This window comes from Fusarium poae, chromosome 3 (assembly GCF_019609905.1).
Source record: "Fusarium poae strain DAOMC 252244 chromosome 3, whole genome shotgun sequence".
Taxonomy (NCBI): domain Eukaryota; kingdom Fungi; phylum Ascomycota; class Sordariomycetes; order Hypocreales; family Nectriaceae; genus Fusarium; species Fusarium poae.
The window spans coordinates 4237245-4256848 of record NC_058401.1 but is presented as its reverse complement, the minus strand read 5'-3'; the positions used below and the strand labels follow the sequence as shown (position 1 = coordinate 4256848).

Genomic DNA, 19604 nt, shown 5'->3' with positions numbered 1-19604 from the left:
AATAATAAACGAGACATGAAAATATGCATATATTTATGGTGTTTTTATCTCTTGCGACATGATAACTAAATATTATACGTTCCACAACAATAGACATCCATCTCGATCCAGATGGCACGTTGCGGCGTGCGGTAACAGCTCCAGACCAGACAATGACTCGTGCAATGTACTGATGTTGCGACAGTCACAATCCCATCAGCATACTTCCATTATCTCAACAACATACATACATGCTATCAATGCTATGTCCAGATTTCCGAGTCAGCCTCATACCACCCACACAATTTGTTGTCGCCTTTTTAGACCGTCAAGCCCTGCAATGCCATGCAGGTTGACGGGGTACAATGATACCTCACTGTCACATTGACCCCTGGTATTTTATTATGGTGGCCCGGTGTTACATCCTTGCCTCGAGGGAATATTCAGGAACGAGATTTGTGCATGTTTGTTCCTCTTCTGTGCTGTTGTATATTTCTTCAGCTCTTCAAAGAAAAGGAAAACTACTGCGAGAAGATGTTGGAGAGGGAAACGGCACTGACTCGAGCGTCATCATAAACAGCCTTCTGGATGGCCCACTGCAGTAGCTCTTGTCGATCCCGTCGTTGCATTCTCCAGGGATCTTTGTGCAGATTCCGGTTGGTGATCTACCAAGCATGGGCCATCTGAGTGACAACCGAATGTCATTATTCGCTCCGCCCAACTAACACAAATAGCTTACGGTCGGCCTGCCTCTTTCGCCCTATCATGGATTGTCCCAAAGGAACACCGGAGCGAACTAGCTAACCCGAGCAGGGAGATAATTTACTTGGTAAATCACCCGGGGCTAATCACCAAGTCAGGGGTAAAGCTAAGGTTCGTCTGTCCACTTCCTCCGGATGCTGGTAACGGCTTCTCTTCCATCAAGCTTCTGCTGACTCCCATCAAGAGCCTAGCCGACATTGGCTGTTTAGCTAACTAGCATATGTACCTACAATAGCGCTCCTATTAAGTGTCTGTGCGAGTGAATTCTAATGTTGTGCATCGTCAAGTCACGCCTCACCCGTACGCACGAGCATGGCCCAATGACGTTACAAGCTACCAACAGCAATAACAATGTGATTCTCCTCATACCATTACACGATATTGTAAGTCCACCAAGATGCCAATCTTCATACGAGATCAAGCTCAGCTTCACCGATTTCATCGTCGCCCACTTACGAGTCCGTATCCCTCCCTAGACAAAAGCGAAGCAAAAGAACCTTCCCTGGTGTCAACGGAACAATACTGTAGACGCTTGGTACCAAAAACGGCTCCAACCCTTGATTTCATCGGCCCGGATCGCCTTCCCCCGGCGGAACCAAGCCGTTTTGGGGCTTCAACCGGGTCTTAATCACAGCCTTTCCAACTGTCTGATCCCTGTCTTTGTTCCTGGCTAAGCGGAACCTACATGAGGAGACTCTAGGCGATTGGTACCGACAACAAGATTAGGGGATGCACTGCAGCATGGAAGCCCGGGAGAAGGAAGGTTGGGTGTGGTGATGACAAACAATGTCATCTTTGCATTCCATCCATACCAATGACTATTTTGGACGATCCAAACTACTCGACGTTGAAAGGGTAATTCGTCAATTGGATTTGAGTTCTTCTAGGCCATGCAAGTGGATGGTCTTGGTCTTGGTCTTGGTCTTGGTCTTGGTCTTGGTCTTGGTCTTGGTCTTGGTCTTGGTCTTGGTGCTGCACTCAATCTTGCATATCCATTCCGCGCCATTGTGATCATCTTTACTAGTTCGGACCAGCGGGTTGAACTTGGCCGAAATCCCCAAACTCCAAGATTATCAATGTCGCATGTAGTATTTGCGTTGTTTTTACAGAGTATCCTCTCACAATTCATTTACCAGTTGTCCCGGATCCCATATTTCCCAATAAAAGCCCCCTGTCGCCGGCTTGCTTCCCCGACCATGCACTCATTCGTTCAATTCGTTCTTTTTAACATTACGTTCTCGCTAGACACGTACAAGCACTTTGATCCCACATGGCAACCTTACCCTACCATGTAATAATTACTAACTGTATGTATGTACAAACGGATACCCTCTGCAAAACTCTCGTTCAGCCTGGCATGTTATTTGGTGCCCATTCGTGGCGTCGGGCTTTCTCCATTAGGTTCAACTAGGCTTGACCTAGATACAAATTCGATCTCGCGCCGTGCCTCAGACTGTCCAATCTTGCGTAACATGACTCTTGCGCACTTTGATGATGATTAGCTACAAGATGATACGAGTCTACTTTGTCTCGCTTGAATCTGGCACAGGCTATCGGGGGTGTCGTAGTTGAATCAGACATTCAAGACACAAGACAAGACATGACTGCAAGCTGACGCGCAATGTCACTTTCTCGATCCATCAAGCCCATTTCAATCCCCTGTCCAATCCCACGTTTTCCACACTTTGGGGACCTCGGTGCCGCAGGAGTGCAGGCCCTTGCTATCTGACTACATACACCCACCCTTGTCGTCATGTCCATTCCACATGCCTCTTGGAAATTTCGTCCGAAATGATGATGCCATGTCTTTAATTCACGCTGTACTGTCTCGGTGGGTTTCAATGATTTCTTGCGTTGTCCAGGGCAAAGGTAAAGAAAGCATGGGTTTGTTTGTTCCTCGGGACGTTTCAGCCATGGCCAGAAACAGGCCTTCCCTCCGATGATCCATCGCTGCGTTGCACTGTGACCATAGAGCCGGTAACCTAAGCTGTTCTGGTCTGATCAATTAAACTTTTCGCTTGGGTTTCAAAATACGAATTGTCCACTTCAACTGTCCCTAACCTATAGAGGGTGCTAACGATTTTCTAGAAAAAAAGGCTGAGACAGGTGGCTTGACTCGGTGGTTCCTGAAGATGATAACTTCTGATTGCATGCATTTAATCTAGAAACTAGTTACCCACTGTCGTGCACTGGCTTGTCTCTAAAGTGAAGTTGGGGCTGAAACCGACGTTTCTTGTGGCTACGATGGTTACGATAACGTTTAGCTTGGACGAAAAGATGAGGCAGGGTCTTCCCGTTAAACCTACCCGGAGAACGCGGGCGCATACAACTCGTTGTTTGTCATAGCGGTTCGAGGCTTTTAATGTTGAGAGTTGGTATCGGATATTTGAGTTTAAGGGTGAAACAGGACACACGAGTCGCTGAGGAACAGTGAGGCTGGCAGATAAAGCTGTTGGTCATGTTCATGGCTGACCTAAAACTGAACATGTATCTAAATGACGCGTGTTGGTTTCTATCATGTGTCGACAGTCATGATGGAGTGGAACTTGAAGCTTCGGACTTGTGTTCCTTTCTTCTCTATTGGGCAGAGTCTTGATATGTATTTTGTCTTGGGCCACATAAAACCAGACATTGTGTGTAATAGTGCAACAGACTTCCCACTGCAATAACAAGGACGTATCTTGTATGGGTAATCAAGACTGATGACAATATCTGGGGCATTATTGCTGTAGAACGTTGGGTTTTCAGCCCAGGTCGACACAGTCTCGGGTAGGTCCTGGGAATAACAAAAGCGATATCCATCTGCAGGCAATGAGCCCATAAAGAACACGAGATGGAATGTTGAAGGCGCTACGAGAGCATTCATGTGTCACCGATGAGTTGGACACCTTCATCACATTCTATTTCAATTTGCTGATCCCTGACTTGAGACGTCATATGTCGACCATCGATAACCTTCACAAAGCTGTCAATAATAGAGACGTCTCTACAGCAACCGAAGTACTAAATCAATTCATCGAGAGCCAACTCTGATGCAACCAGACAGACCTTGCGGGTTGGTACAGAGGACTGAAAGGATATGCGATCGATGGCGGGTGGGACTAGCTGGAAAATGTCTTGAAGGAAGAACATGACGAGACAAAGGAGAAGATTGGCCAAGCCGCCGTAGCGAGAGGGAAACCAATCACAGATTCAGAAATGTTAGATTTTTTCTAGATAAGGCAAGACTGTATAAGTGATAATAGGCTTGTAAGTGTGCGCTTAACGACTCGGAGTTTAATCACTAATTTAGTTTCATATATATCTATGTACCTACATATGCTCATTGCTTCTCTGGTACATTGATCGCTCTTGACTGTTCATCCTCCCCTTGGCCATAGAGAATATCATCAGACACATCTTCAATCCTCAAAAAAGACTTATTGCCCTTAACAAACCAGAACCCCAAGGATATGATAAGCAAAATTCCAAACACAGCGATGGCAAAGTTCATATCAGCAATAACTGGGTTTGGTGAACCAGGAAAGAAGAAAAAGACGGTCGTGATAACGGTATAAATGATGGAAACTGTGTTTAATGCTGGTCCAAATCTGCCCAGCCCAAACTCTCCTCCTGAAGGCAGCTTGTCTCGACCAACAATCATCAAGACAGCGATAGGAATTGCATAAGATATTGTGAGGGCGATGGTACTGACGCTCAAAATAGCATCGAGTGTAGTGCTAGAGAAGAGGTACAAGAGTCCTACAAGATTGATGATTCCTCCTTGGAGGATCAACGAACGAGCAGGGACTTCCCAGTACGGATCAACGTAGGAGAAATAATCTCCAAATGGAAGACCCCCATCACGGGCGAAACTCCAGGTAAGTCTCGAGGACGATGTCACGATCGAGATACCCTGACCAAAACCGTTGAAGATGAACAGAGCGATCAATGCAGCTGCTCCTTTGAGTCCCACAATGTTCTGGACCACTTCAATAAAGGGGAAGCCAGAGGGGGGATCTAAAGTATTATCGAGATCCTGGATGCAAAACAGAATGGCAACCAGAAAAATAAAACCCGAGATGGCACCCATAGCAATAGCCATGACCATTGTTCTGGGTCCATTCCGTCGCGGAGCCGGGATCTCTTCCACCATATGGATGACAGAGTCATAGGCTGTCAATCCATAAGCAGCCTGTACAAGTCCGAGGAACCAAACAACTCCATCAGACCAGCCTGTATGATTGATCCACGATCCAAAGACGAATTTAGCCGGTTGATAATCGAGTTCCGATTTGGTTCCGACGAGGATGGGAAGGAGGAGGCAGAAAGTGGCAAAGAGGCCGACGAAACCAACAGCGACGAAGTTGTTGAAGTATGGTAGAAACTTCTCGGAGCGGCAACCGACATAGTTGACAAAGGTGAACAGGATATTGATTCCAGTATACACGAGGAACAATACCCAGCCTTTGCTGCCTCCTGTCCACTCGGGGTCGAACATGAGTTTCATCGACAAAACAAACTCCGCCATGAAAGCAATCTGCGAAGCAGAAAGACACCACCATCCAAAGGTGCTGATGAAAGCCGTCATGTAGCTCATAAATCTCCCTGTCGCAGTCCTCCATAGTTTCGCAGTCCAAAACGCCTGTCCCAGCGCTGTCGGCATAGCAGAGCACATTTCACCAAGCGACATGGCGATGGCGAGGTTGCAAAGACAAACCAGGACAAGACCCCATAGGCAAGTCACGGGCCCGCCATTCTGGATACCTGTCGCGAGACTCTGTGCGCATACAGCCCATGTACCTAAGATACAGAAGGCGAGAGATAGCATGCTCAGCATGCTGAACTTGCGAGAGAGGGCTTGCTCATGGCCGAGGGCGGCGAGGTCGAGAGCGTCGCGCTCGGCTTGATTCATTGGTGTCGCTTTCTCCATGGTACACCAGAGCTTGAGTCGATGGTCGGATGGTTATAAAGGGAGGAGGTTGTGGGCATTCTCTGGCAGTTGATCAAGATGGAATAGAATGTAGTGTATCTACAGTGATTTGGTTTGGTTTGTGTATAGCAGTATGCGCCTGTTTAGTAGGGATGCCAGACACTTTATATCCCTGAGTCCCATCACTAATACGTACTCAAACTTATCTTTTACCCCAGATATTCGCCGTTACATGGGGTCAATTTCCATTGAGCATCTAGTTGGCCGCAATGCTTAAGTGTGCAAAGTATTTGCCGCATGCAGTATAGTGTGGCGGTTGGAGATTTCCACGTACATACATCCTTGGGGTAGAAGGTCTAAGCTAGTGGAGAGGGTTTGTTATCAGTTCCAGGTTCTGGCTATGCAGAATTACGGATGTTTGATAAGGATGATGGATGGTATGGCGTATCGTGCATATGTGAGTCCACAACCTTCCGTATACGGACCGGGTATGAATCTTGTGACCGGGTTTAGGTAAAACTTTGAATAAAGGATGCCATGTACCGGAGAAAAGATATAGATGCATTAGAACTTATCAGTGACTTATCGTGTAACCATCGTAGCAGAATGACAGGGTCTAACAACGGACTATAGCTGAGACCAATCATAACTTTGACTAGTTGGTTTGAGAATATCGCTTCGAAAATATAGTTACCAGACCTGTCACAATAGTACGCGACACAAGGACACTGATAAATAGTCAAGAAGCATCTGGTCAAGTTGCAATTTGCGTACCCCATGGGGAAGATCTCAGGTAGATCAAAAGGAATCAATTCATCACGTAATAAATTCTTGGTTCCTCATCGTAATGACACTCTCGGGTCGTTAAAATTGGGCCTTGATGGTTGATCTGATTTGCAGGGGTATGTGTGTCGCATCCACATATCCATAAACTTCGAGATGGTGCTTGGACGAATTGGGAAAGTTGGGGCGACAGTAGATAAGAAGTACGGCCAGCCCAATAGTGCGTTTGCTGTAAGTTCGAGGTAGGTAGTAGGCAAAGACTTGACTATTGACGCTTATGAGACGAGATGACTGCCGACGCGACGAATAACAAACACTGTCAATTTATTGAGTCTTGAGCTGAATATGCTTTTTGCATTAAATATTCTCAAACTGTCTGCTTATCCCGAGAAGCCCTTTGTTCAGGGTCAAAGTGATCCCCCTGTTTTCTTTTGGCAATCTTTTCCTCGTGTGGTCTATATTCGAGTTAGTTAGTTGTGACAAGAGATGAGCAAGTCAATAACTCACTGAATTCGGTACACGGCCCCCTTCCTCCACTTCTACCGCGTCCTCTTGACGCGGCGTTCCTGTTTCGTAGCGATGATATCACAGTGCCCCGATATTTGTCTTAAGCGATGAGGTCGGCAACGTTCATGGGCATCTCATCAATCTGGGTAGAGTAGTACACTAAAGGGTCAGTATTGATTCTAGCGGACATCGAATCCAGGATACTCACATTCAATGTCTCTCAAGATGCGCACGTCTTCGGTAGTAACGAAGTTGATAGCAACACCCTTGCGACCGAATCGCCCACTACGACCAATACGATGGATGTAGTTCTCACGGTTACTTGGCAGGTCGTAGTTGATTACCAGACTGACTTGCTGAACGTCGATACCACGGGCCCACACGTCGGTCGAGATGAGAACTCGGCTGTTACCTTGACGGAAGTCCTGCATAATACTATCTCGCTCCTTTTGGGGCATATCGCCGTGCATACTGCTGACGGTAAAGTTGGCCTCGCGCATCTTGTCGGTGAGCCAGTCAACCTTTCGGCGTGTGTTGCAGAAGATAACGGCTTGCGTGATAGTGAGGGTGTCGTAGAGATCGCATAGGGTGTCAAACTTCCAGTCCTCCTTCTCGACGGCGATGAAGTACTGCTTGAGACCTTCAAGGGTCAATTCGTCACGCTTGACGAGAATGCGAACGGGATCGGTCATGAACTTGGTCGTCATGTCGAGAACATCGTAAGGCAGGGTGGCACTGACGACCACGACCTGGGTGGCAGGAGGCAGGTACCGGTAGACATCGTAGATCTGCTCTCGGAATCCCTTGTTGAGGAGCTCGTCAGCTTCATCAAGAACCAACATCTTGATATGCCTGGTGCGCAAGTGTCGTCGTCGAATCATGTCTGCCACACGGCCTGGGGTGCCAGAGACAATGTGTTGGCCGTAGTCGAGCTTGCGGATATCTTCACCAACGTTTGTACCTCCGATACAAGCGTGGCATTGGACGTTCATGTAGTCACCCAGCGCCATGACGACGGACTGGATCTGGGTCGCCAATTCTCGTGTGGGTGACAAAACAAGGGCTTGTGTCTCGCGCACCGCGGTGTCGATGACCTGCAGCATACTGATGGAAAACGTAGCTGTCTTTCCTGTACCGGATTGAGCCTGGGCAATGGTGTCACGGCCCTTGCAGACCTGGACGATGGCACGAGATTGAACAGCAGAAGGAGACTCGTATCCGTAAGCGTAGATGCCGCGAAGGAGGTTCTCTGGAGTATTGTTAGCTAGATCATAATCAATCACAAGCTTGCGACGGACCCTTCAGTGACATAGATTCGAAAGTAGGATGGACCGTAACCTCCTTGGAGGTGGCAAACTCCATCCTCTCATCGGCCTTGCGATCAATTCCTCCTGCGCTTTCAGCCATGATTTCGTTTTTGATTGTGGTTATTGGTAAAAATGAAGAACAGCACTTCACGACCAAGTAAAGTCAAAGTTTTGAGTTGTAACTTTTAGTTGGAGCAAAGACGTAACGCGCAGCGCCGGGTATACTTCGGGGTGATCGGTCTGGGGTGCCAGAAAGAAAAAGTAGAGCTCCAATTTAGAGGTGGAATGAGCTGACTAACTTATTTCGTCTCTCATCAGTCCCCAGTCAACTTTTCCACCTCGAAGCGCGCTTGAACGCCACTGAACTCGCGACGAAGCTCCGCAATTTTTAAAGCATCAGGCTCATCTTTACATTCACTCATTCATCAATTGAGGGCCGTCGTAGCATATTTTTGACATTTTGAGAGTTCTTATACCGCAACATCCGCCGAAATGCTCGTCCTCGAAGAGCAGCGCTACATCCATGAGGATCTAGAGCGCCTTGAGCAAGGTATTGCTGATCGCATTCGCGATGAACCCAGACATGTGAGCAGCTCCATTTTCCTGACAATTCGTCTGCTAATCCTTCAGATCCGTGATCGCCTCAACAGAGACCATGAGATTTCTCAATTACTAGACCAGATTCAGGTTCAGTCAAGTAACCTCGTTGGCATCTACAAGGATGAGAACGGAGTTCGGGCACAAGAGATTCAGCAGATCGGTACAGGCGACCCATTCGGAGAGTTCTACAAGCAGCTCAAAGACGTTCGCGAGCACCACGAGAGATATCCCCATGAGCAAGCAGAAAACTCGGAGCAGCGATACAAGATCAAGAGATCTGATGGAGAGCCGATGCCTTCAATCGTGGACTCTCTTTTCTCTGGAGAGGAAGCTTACGGACGATTCTTCGACTTGACAACCTCTCACGAAGCCTACCTCAACCTTCCCAACGTCAGACGACTCACATATCTGCAATATCTCGAGACTTTCGACAACTTTTCTCCTGCACATGGCGGTGTCACGCGAACAAACAAGCTAACAGATCAATACTTCAAGTATGTCGGCCAACTAGCAGACTATCTCGAGAGCTTCATGCGACGAACACGGCCTCTGGAAAACGTGGGCAAGGTTCTCGCTTCTTTTGATGAAGAGTTTGAGACGGCATGGGAGAAGGAAGAGATCCAGGGCTGGGAAAAGGATGTGTCTTCAACAAACGGTACCGCCAAGGAGACCAGCACGGCGGATGCGGTATGGTGCGATGACTGTCAGAAGGAATTCAAGAATGAGAACGTCTACAAGAACCATCTTACGGGGCGAAAACATATCAAGGCGGCAGAGCAGAGAAAACAGCGTCAAGAGCAAGACTCAGCCCCCACCAATGACGCTATAAACGGAAATTCGGCAACGCGACTAAAAGAGCGCGCAGTGGCGGAACGAGAGTACAGAGTGAAGCGACTTGCCAGCGCAATGAGCACCGAGCGAAGCGATACTAGAGTCAACGTGGAGCGCAAGCAAGGCATGACGGAGAGAGAGCGCGCGCAGGAGCTCGAAAACTATTTTAATTCTGAAGATGCGCCTCAAGAACCACAAGAAGAGGGCGAGGGCGATGATGAGGATGGCGAGGAGCGCATCTACAACCCCCTCAAGCTCCCTCTTGCTTGGGACGGCAAGCCTATCCCTTTTTGGCTATACCGCCTTCACGGTCTGGGTGTCGAGTTTCCCTGCGAGATTTGTGGAAACTTTGTGTACATGGGCCGACGTGCATTTGACAAGCACTTTAACGAAGCGCGACACATTTACGGTCTCAAGTGTCTCGGCATCACCAACACAACGCTGTTCAGGGATATTACGGGTATTGCTGAAGCGCTGCAGCTGTGGGATAAGATTCAGAAGGAGAAGAAGAGAACCACAGTCGACGAGGGAAGTGTGGTGCAGATGGAGGATGGAGAGGGCAATGTCATGCCTGAGAAGGTCTACTACGACCTGCAGAAGCAGGGTTTGTTGTAGATGGATATGTACTATACGGCGCAGAGAACGTTGTTGGGGATATTAATATCTCTCAAAGGATATAAAGATATAATACTACATGATGCAATCGAATTATTGAGTACCTAGTTTGACTCAAACGTTAGATAGTAGGTAGTACAACTACCCAGTCTTGTAAAGGGGTACTACCTAGGAATGACTTGATTAGTCATGACATCACATCGCCCCTCCAACTCACGCTCACACCAAGTAAACATCGTCAAAGTTTTATCATTCATCGCCGTCATGTCACAACTCCCAGGACCTATTCCAGCCTTGTACACGGTGTATGTCCTTCGCTCTTCAGTTCGTCATGCCTCATTTTACATAGGTTCTACGCCTGCACCTCCCAGACGTTTAAAGCAACACAATGGTGTCGCTACTGGAGGTGCTGTGAGAACGGCAAAAGACAAGTTGCGACCATGGGAAGCAGTGATTGTGATATCGGGGTTTCCGAGCTCGATCGCAGCTCTCAAGTTTGAGTGGGTTCAATTTTGCTACGGAATAAAGTTTAGATATTGATTATGTCACAGATGGGCGTTGACGAATCCTCATTTAACGTCGAGTATTCCATCAGATGAACGAATCACAAAACGAGCACCCAGAAAAAAGGGACAAAGGAAATCAAAAAGGCCTATTCATAGTGCTATATCTATCGTATCCAACCTCCATCTACTCACTGGAGTGCCGACTTTTGCACGGTGGCCACTTACCCTACACTTCTTTGCAGAAGAAATCAAGAAGAAGTGGGATACCTGGCTCGAATCTAAAGACACAAAACTCCGGGAAGGTCTCAGGATTGAGACGGATTACAAACCAGAAGGGGATTCAGCGGAATCATGGGGTATTCATGCGCTGCCTCTCAACTACGCACCTCTAAAACCCTATGTCGAGAAGGCGCATAACATCGTTTCATTTGAACGCGAAGGAGATTGTGTGCATTGCCACGAGCCACTACAGTCAGGAAGCGGTCTTCACCCAATATGTCCTCACCAAGGATGCGAGGCCATGGGTCACTTGGAATGCTGGGGGAAATATGCTCTGCAAGGCGAAGATGAGGGTGTTGTTGTACCGCTGTCTTGCAGGTGTCCGAGCTGTGATGGGAATATTAATTGGATTGATATGATGAAGGAGTTAACACTTCGTATACGAGGACCGAAAGAGGTAACGAAACTGCTCAAGAAACCACGGCGTACGAAGAAAGCTATAGCGGCTGAGGCTGAGGCCGAGGAGGACATTTGAGAGATTGGGTCTATTTTGGCGTTGGTTGATACCCGCTCTTGTTTTAGGTGATATAGGTGATAAATGATAGCTGCTAGGCTTAGGTGGTATTTTCATTATCATTGTGCAGTTACCTAGGTCTCATGTTGACTGTGTCAGTCAGAATTTGTCTCTGATACAATATAAATCAATAGTAAACAATATAATTCACAATATCCGTGCCGTAAGTTTAGACCATGAGCCAAATTTAAGCCATCGAATTCGTGTCGTGTAAATGAAGCCAAAACCAACCTCATCGTAGTGCATTCCAACTTGTTGCTTGCCTTATATCCCCCCCAGTTCCCCACGCGAGTTGACTTGCTGACCGGGAAGACCCCGGCGTTTGTTCTGAACGTCATCTCACCATGATTGGCTCGTTAACGGGCGATTATGAATCACCCCCTGTTCACTGAAAGTTGGATATCAGATTGGATTCAGTTTTTTTTCTGGGCCCGCCTTTTTCCCTCTCTTTTGAAGCCCAGCTTGTGGCCCGTTCTGCCCGTCAGACTTTTAGGGGCCATGCTATTGAGCAGCCACACGGTGAACAAGGAACATGATGATGCCAGTCAGCGCGTGACTGTTCTCCAATGTCACCATCATCTGCCGCATTTGGATACATTATCCTCCTCTTCTTCATGACGACGTGGCCCAAAATAATCATTGGTATTTTTGTTGAAAGACCGTCATACTCAATTTAATGCGACTGTTTATTGCTGACCTTGTCAAATCGTGACAGTATGATTCAATCATTGTGGTAATAACGCGCCTCACAAGGCTGTAGGCATCCTCCCTGACGGCTCGCTTCACCCATCGTCGCATACCTAGCCTACCTATGTGGAGACGAGAACGAGGCTCTGAACTGTAATATTCCGCAATGATAATCGCTTCACAGACCCCTCCAAAGAGAACAACATATTTCGTCGATTGAACTCAAATTCTCATCTTTTGTGCCCGACATGTTGCTTTTGTGGATGTTGATTTGGTTCTCGGTAGAGGGGGCACCGGCCGGATGTCGTCTCTAGTGGGTCCGCCACATGAGTTTTCGGGTCCTTGTATCAGGACGGTGTTTCTCAGCGCTATAATAACCACAATGGTTCATCGGTCTTGAAAAGAATGGTTTGAATTGCAAAAATTGAAAAAGAAACAAAATAGTCAACCAAGACCTAAAAACTCGTTGTTGCTGCCCATTGATGTTCTTGCACTTTCTTTGTATTTGTTGGCCCGAACCCACCGGTCCTTCCTCCGTACTGTATGTAAATGAGCGAGGGCGGCAGATACTTTGTACCTGGCGCCATGCGCGTGCTAAACGGAGGTACCCCCAGGAACCTAGGCCTGTACCTCCTGCCGCACCCTTCCCTTTCACACCCCCGTCCTTGTTCTTTCTCTTTCCCTTTGCGTGCAAAGGTACCTGCCGAAGCTAACCTGGGCGCTGAATGCTGAACTGGTCGTTCGCTCGCGCCTCCAAGATCTAAAGTTACCTTTGGGATTCCCTCGACCCATTCCCACCTTCCCATCTTCGTTCCCACTCACACCCACTCTTCACCCTCCGCTCCTTCCTCGCTTTTGGCTCTTTCATACAACATCGACAATCACGTTTGAAGCTAGATTGCTCGTTCTTTCAGCTATTACCACAAGAAACCCAGTGTCATCACTCTACTTGACACGCACAATATCGGCCGTGTCATTCACATCTTTGGTGTTTTTATATTGACGTTGTCGCTGTGAGTATGTATTTTGCTCTTCATGTTAGTTGGACATGGCACTCGTACTCCCTTGAAACATGATAACTACTATATACAAACTAGACATTAACCTTCCACTGCAGGCTTGAAAGACGACTCCGATCTATCACGCCTCTCAGCCGCTTCACCAGTATATGCAAGCTGCTTCTCGTCGCGATTGAGACTCCTTGCCTGCGATGCTGATATTCCATTAACGAACGGACTGCCCGAGTATGAAGTCGATGCATGCCGCGTAACCGTAACGCTCGATCGATACCCCAATACGTTTCTCTATCAGTTGCTTGCTACTCGTCAATTTCTATTCATCATCATTCGCGTTCGCCATGGTTTCAGTACCAACTGTCGGCGCTGTCGCCCCCCCAGGCACTCATAGCACAAACGGAAGTTCGCGAAGCTCACCCAGTGCCACTACTGCTGGCCTCTCGTCAAAACCCAAGCCGAAAGTCAACTCCAACGGATACCACCCGAACAATCCACAGACTCCCCTCAGCTCGCTTTCAAGTACTGCCTTGGACCTCACTTCTGTTGAACGTCGCGGGCAACCCACCGCAGTCAGGGAAAAGGTCAAGGAGAGTCGCCCACATGGTCTGCAAGAGGCACCTACGTATCGACCAACCGAAGAAGACTGGCGAGACCCTTTCGAGTATCTACGGAAAATCACACCCGAAGCGAAGAAGTTTGGCATATGCAAGATTATCCCCCCCGATTCTTGGAACCCAGGATTTGCAATCGATACAGAGGTACGACAGTCTGACGCATCATAGCGCGTTTTGAGGCTATATATGCGAGATGGTTTATGTTGTGGTTCCTGCTAATTATGTAGAAATTCCATTTTAGGACCCGAAAACAAGAGTTGAACTCCGTGGAAGGGAGTACGTGTTTCACCCTTTTCTGACCACATCGTTTGGATTTTGGTTAACATGTCGCAGGTACACGTGCTAATCTTACCTATCTTGACGGCCTCTCGAAATTCCATAAGCAACATGGCACGAATCTTCATCGCTTACCGTACGTGGACAAGAAACCACTTGATCTTTATAGGTTGAAGAAAGCGGTTGAGTCAAGAGGTGGTTTTGAGAAGGTTTGCAAGCACAAGAAATGGGCAGAAATCGGCCGTGATTTGGGATACAGTGGCAAGATCATGTCGTCACTGTCAACGTCCCTGAAGAATTCTTACCAACGATGGCTATGTCCGTATGAGGACTACCTCAGGCTGGCGAAGCCTGGTGTTCATCAACAGCTGGAGCAGGAATACGGTGGGCCATTGACCCCGAGCCCTGGGCAGACCCCGGTCAGACGGTCCAATGTCAACACTCCCGTGAGCCTTCGAGGTGATTCACCAGCGCGTAATGCCTCCGACGCTTTACAGGCAACCCTTGGCGGAGTAAAGACCGAAACAGATCGAGACGCTCCCATGGCTGATGCACCACCTCTGCCACAAGCGCCTACATCTGGTGGATTCACTGCCGTCAACTCCGGATTTACCGCGGTGAATTCTGGCTTCACAAGTGTGAATCGCAGCGCAACTAGCGAGCCCAAAAGCTTCACACCTGATCCCAAGCGATTTGAAAGTCCCACTTCTTCCGCAAAGAATACTCCAGACAACCGGGCATCAAGCTTAAAGGCTACAGCGTTGAAGCGTCAGCTTAGTGGCGAAGAGTCCTCCGACTCAGCCAAGAAGGACTATGACCTGGACGATTCTGAGGCGGCTAGCAGCCGTCGCAGTAAGCGACTCAAAAAAGGTAAGTTGATACCACCGTATTCTATTCTCTTGGCGTCAATTCCCATTGTCGCATACATGCTGTGTCTTGACGTTGGCGACCAAGCGCAGGGATTTTAAATGCAATGCCCGACCGCGTTTTTCATTGGTTCTATGACTCCCAGACTAACATCGACAGATGCCGTCCCCACTGTGGCTGGATCGCATATGACGCCATTCCGTCCTTCAGTGCCACGAATTCCACGAGAAGAGCCACTGCCACCAGGAGAGGTGAGTTGAATACCACTGTTCAATGTAATGTAGCTGACATTTCTAGAAATGCGAGACTTGTGGGAGAAATGACAACGTTCTACTGCTTTGTGAATCTTGCGACCACGCCTATCATCCAGGATGTCTCGATCCACCTTTGAAGCGAAAGCCCGATAACGAATGGAACTGTGCAAGATGTCTTGTCGGGGACGGCCAGTTCGGTTTTGAGGAGGGCGGTTTGTATTCGCTCAAGCAATTTCAGCAAAAAGCAAACGACTTTAAGCAGGGTTACTTTGAAAAGAAGATGCCGTTTGACCATGAGCTAAATTGCCACCGACCTGTTACCGAAGAAGATGTTGAGACGGAATTCTGGCGACTGGTTGCTGATCTCGAGGAAACCGTAGAGGTCGAATACGGCGCCGATATCCATTGTACGACTCATGGTTCAGGATTCCCGACTGCAGAAAGAGACCCCAGCAACCCGTATGCAACTGATCCTTGGAATCTAAATGTTCTTCCATTCCACGGCGAGAGTTTGTTCAAACACATCAAATCAGACATTTCCGGCATGACAGTCCCCTGGGTTTATGTGGGCATGATATTTTCGACGTTCTGTTGGCATAACGAAGATCATTACGCCTACTCTGCCAATTACCAGCACCTTGGTGCCACCAAAACATGGTACGGTATACCGGGTGAGGACGCCGAGAAGTTCGAAACGGCTATGAAGGAAGCTGTGCCAGAGCTTTTTGAGACTCAGCCGGATCTCCTCTTTCAGTTAGTAACACTATTGACTCCCGAGCAACTGAAGAAGGCCGGCGTCCGTGTGTATGCTCTTGATCAAAGAGCTGGTCAGCTCGTTATCACTTTCCCACAAGCTTACCATGCTGGATTCAACCATGGATTTAATTTCAACGAAGCAGTCAATTTCGCACCTGAAGACTGGGAACCTTATGGACTTGCCGGTGTGGAAAGATTGCAACTGTTCCGAAGACAGCCATGTTTCTCTCACGATGAGCTATTGTGGACCGCTGCAGAGAGCACCGCAACTAGCCTTACAATCCAAACGGCGAAATGGTTGGCACCCGCCCTCGAGCGTATACATAAACGAGAGCTTGAGCAACGCGGAGATTTTATCGCAAAGCACGTTGAAGCAGCACCACATCGATGCGAAAGTACAGGAGGTGACGAACCGTGCTCTTTGAAAATCAAGGTTGAGAATGAGGATCTTCAAGATGAGGATGAACAGTGCTGCTGTTACTGCAAAGCCTTCTCATATCTATCACGATTCAAATGTATACAGTCAGGCAAGGTTCTTTGTTTACTGCATGCTGGATATCATGCATGCTGCGACATGCCCGAGCAGGAGCGCTTCCGAGGTGCCGAACATGTCCTCTTCTTTCGTAAGGAGAAGCAAGACATGGAAACGATACACCAAAAAGTGTTGGAGAAGGCTCAAACTCCTGATTTGTGGGAACAAAAATATGAGAAGCTACTCGAAGAGGAGCCTAAGCCATCGCTCAAATCGCTGCGTGCACTTCTTCACGAGGGCGAGCGCATTCCACATGATCTTCCTTCACTATCAGTTCTGCAAGATTTTGTCAATCGATGCAACGACTGGGTAGAAGAGGCAACAAACTACATTGTTCGGAAACAACAGAATCGACGCAAGAACGAGAAGGCTTGGCAGTCGGGCATGCGCAAGTCCATCGGCAGCGCCGAACATGACCAGAAGGAGAGAGAGTCGAGGAACGTCAGTAACATCTATCGACTGCTAGAAGAAGCTGAGCGAATCGGATTCGACTGTCCCGAAATACTCCAGCTTCAAGAGCGCTCTGAAGCAATTAAGCAGTTCCAGATGAGCGCATCCCAGGCTTTGAAGAACACATCCGGCTTGTCGGCAGACATGATCGAGAAGCTTCTTGAAGAAGGGCGAACCTTCAATGTGGATACTCCTGAAGTCGACCAGTTATCTAAAGTGCTGGAACAATCTCGCTGGAATGAACGAGCACGCAACAACCGAGGAGTCTACATGACCCTTAAGGAGGTGCAAGATCTTATCGAGGAGGGCAACCGGCTTGAAATTCCTCCTTACAACGATCACCTGACCTTCTACCGTGACCAAATGGTCGCTGGCCAGCAATGGGAGACAAAGGCTAAGGAGCTTATCGTGGCAGAATTTGTTCACTATCCACAACTGGAATCACTCTCAGCGCAAGTGCAATTAAACGCACTACCAGTTTCACAGGAGACATTGAGCGCTGTCGACCAAATTCTTCACAAACAGCGCGAGGCGCACCGCCAGATTATCGATTTAACTACACGATGTCGCGATGTCGACTTTCGCAAGAGACCCAAATACGCTGAGGTTGTGGAGATCCAGAAGAAGCTAGAAGAGCTCAATTCGAAACCGAATGGTACTCTCGATCTTGAAAACGAGCGCAAACGCCACGAAGATTGGATGCGCAAAGGAAAGAAACTTTTCGGAAAATCTAACGCACCATTGCACATTCTCAAGAGTCACCTGGAATATGTCCTAGAACGCAATATGGATTGCTTTGACATCGAGCACGACACGCCAAGGATGCCCGGAGAACCCGTTTCCAGAGAAGTCAGCCCCGAGCCTGAAACGAGCAAATGGGATGACAGTAGGTCCAGGCAAGTTTTTTGCATTTGCAGGAGAATCGAGGCCGGAATGATGATTGAATGCGAAAGATGCCATGAATGGTAAGTTGTTCTGGCGCTGACAGATGGAGTAAAACTCTAACCTTGCTAGGTATCACTACAAGTGTCTCAAGATTGCTCGTGGCAAGGTTAAGGAGGATGAGAACTACACCTGTCCAATCTGTGACTGGCGCATGAAGATCCCCAGAGATGCATCCCGACCTAAATTGGAGGATCTGTTGGCACTCGCAGAGGAAATGAGGACACTGCCTTTCCAGCCAGAGGAAGAAGAAGTGCTGATGAAGATTATCGAGAACGCAGAAGCATTCCGACATCATATAGCTCGCTATTGCAGTCCGCTGCTATCTACGGAAGCCGAAGTAGAGACACAGCGATTTTACCTGCGCAAGATTGAAGGCGCTGAAGTTTTGTTGACATATGAGACGAATTTCTTTCGTCAAGAGCTCCACAAATGGTCTCCTGTGGCCCCTGAACCCCCGCCGATTCAAGAACAATCCCGAAGCACACGAAAGCCTCGGCCGACAAAGCTTCAGAAGATGCTTGTCGAGTATGGCGTCGATAACCCCGATGACCTTCCAGAGCATGCCAAAGGGAAAGCCAACAGTTTACGCCGAAAAGCAGCCAATGCAGAAGCGGCGGCGGCAGCAGCCGCAGCAATTTCACAACCAGGTGCCTTTCCACCACCACCCGCAGGAGCTGGAGGGTACAGCGGGGCGCCATATTACTCGCGACCTGGTGAGGTTGGAAGTCCTTCCAGCTCTGGACATGCTGAACGCCGAGAGTCTCATTCCTCAAGTCGCACTAGGGATAACTCTATCAACCTCGACAACGGGTTGCATCTTGGACCACTAGGAGTCGGCGGACCACAGTTGGTTGCTGATGTTTCCTCAATGTCTTTGGAGGAGAGACTTCTTCAAGGCCAAGAGGATGGCATCAGCTTCCAAACGGATGCTGAAAAGAGCAAGGCTTTGGAAATCCTTTCAAGGACCGAGCTGGGCCGAAAGCAGGCCGAGAGGCTTTGGGGCCCCAATGTCTGGGGTCGTGGACGTGGTTCTATCAGTGACGCTGGCAGACGCTTGTCTAATCCAATAGATGAGGATATGTTGAGGCAGGATGAAGGCAATGTGGATCAGATGTTTAAAGAGATGACAAACCAAGACGAAGAAGACGACAGAAGAAACGACAACGGAGACGTTGAAATGACTGCAGCATCATTGGAGAAGGAGAGGAACGGCATGGATGCTTTGCTCGACGGGGCGTGAGCTTCTTTGAGATCAATTTAGGTGCAGGGCGTTCTCATTCGGCAAAAAAATACCAGAAGGAATGGAGTCATGGGAGGCCAATGCAATTAGGTGTTTGTGAGCTAAAATCCCTTTTTATACTTGATGCATAAGATGCATAAGATGCATAAGACGGGGCGCCTGGCAGCGGAGCTTTAGCCAGGGATTCGAGTCAGTTTGTTGTCGTTTTACTCGACTTTGTTGTATACCTTGTCACTCAGCCTGTAGTCTAATGTGAATAATGACAGCCACTTTCAAACATTGTAATAAAGTGATTTTCCTCCCCAGGGCGTTGAGCCCGGACGTATCTAATGGGACAATGGCTAATGAACGCTTCTACCCGCCTGTTTTCCA

At 48.2% G+C, this 19604-nt stretch overlaps 5 protein-coding genes across 5 annotated transcripts; 3 read left to right on the top strand and 2 right to left on the bottom strand.

The window, feature by feature from the left end:
• Positions 1-4063: 4063 nt before the first annotated feature.
• On the bottom strand, positions 4064-5635 carry FPOAC1_008819 (uncharacterized protein; the record flags this gene model as incomplete). The annotated part of the gene is made up of 1 exon (XM_044853253.1): positions 4064-5635. One exon carries the CDS (start codon positions 5633-5635, stop codon positions 4064-4066), a length of 1572 nt encoding a protein of 523 aa, XP_044705923.1.
• A 1408-nt stretch (positions 5636-7043) lies between these two features.
• Positions 7044-8350, bottom strand: FAL1 (RNA helicase; the record flags this gene model as incomplete). The annotated part of the gene is made up of 3 exons (XM_044853252.1): positions 7044-7102; positions 7152-8192; positions 8242-8350. The coding sequence occupies 3 exons, from the start codon at positions 8348-8350 to the stop codon at positions 7044-7046; spliced, it is 1209 nt and encodes a 402-aa protein (XP_044705922.1).
• Positions 8351-8742: 392 nt separating this feature from the next.
• On the top strand, positions 8743-10296 carry FPOAC1_008817 (uncharacterized protein; the record flags this gene model as incomplete). Its single annotated transcript, XM_044853251.1, has 2 exons — positions 8743-8835; positions 8881-10296. 2 exons carry the CDS (start codon positions 8743-8745, stop codon positions 10294-10296), a joined length of 1509 nt encoding a protein of 502 aa, XP_044705921.1.
• Positions 10297-10560: 264 nt separating this feature from the next.
• FPOAC1_008816 (uncharacterized protein) lies at positions 10561-11556 on the top strand (the record flags this gene model as incomplete). The annotated part of the gene is made up of 2 exons (XM_044853250.1): positions 10561-10796; positions 10848-11556. The coding sequence occupies 2 exons, from the start codon at positions 10561-10563 to the stop codon at positions 11554-11556; spliced, it is 945 nt and encodes a 314-aa protein (XP_044705920.1).
• A 2083-nt stretch (positions 11557-13639) lies between these two features.
• On the top strand, positions 13640-19232 carry FPOAC1_008815 (uncharacterized protein; the record flags this gene model as incomplete). The annotated part of the gene is made up of 6 exons (XM_044853249.1): positions 13640-14056; positions 14140-14188; positions 14246-15058; positions 15215-15306; positions 15353-18012; positions 18062-19232. The coding sequence occupies 6 exons, from the start codon at positions 13640-13642 to the stop codon at positions 19230-19232; spliced, it is 5202 nt and encodes a 1733-aa protein (XP_044705919.1).
• Between the last annotated feature and the right edge of the window lie 372 nt (positions 19233-19604).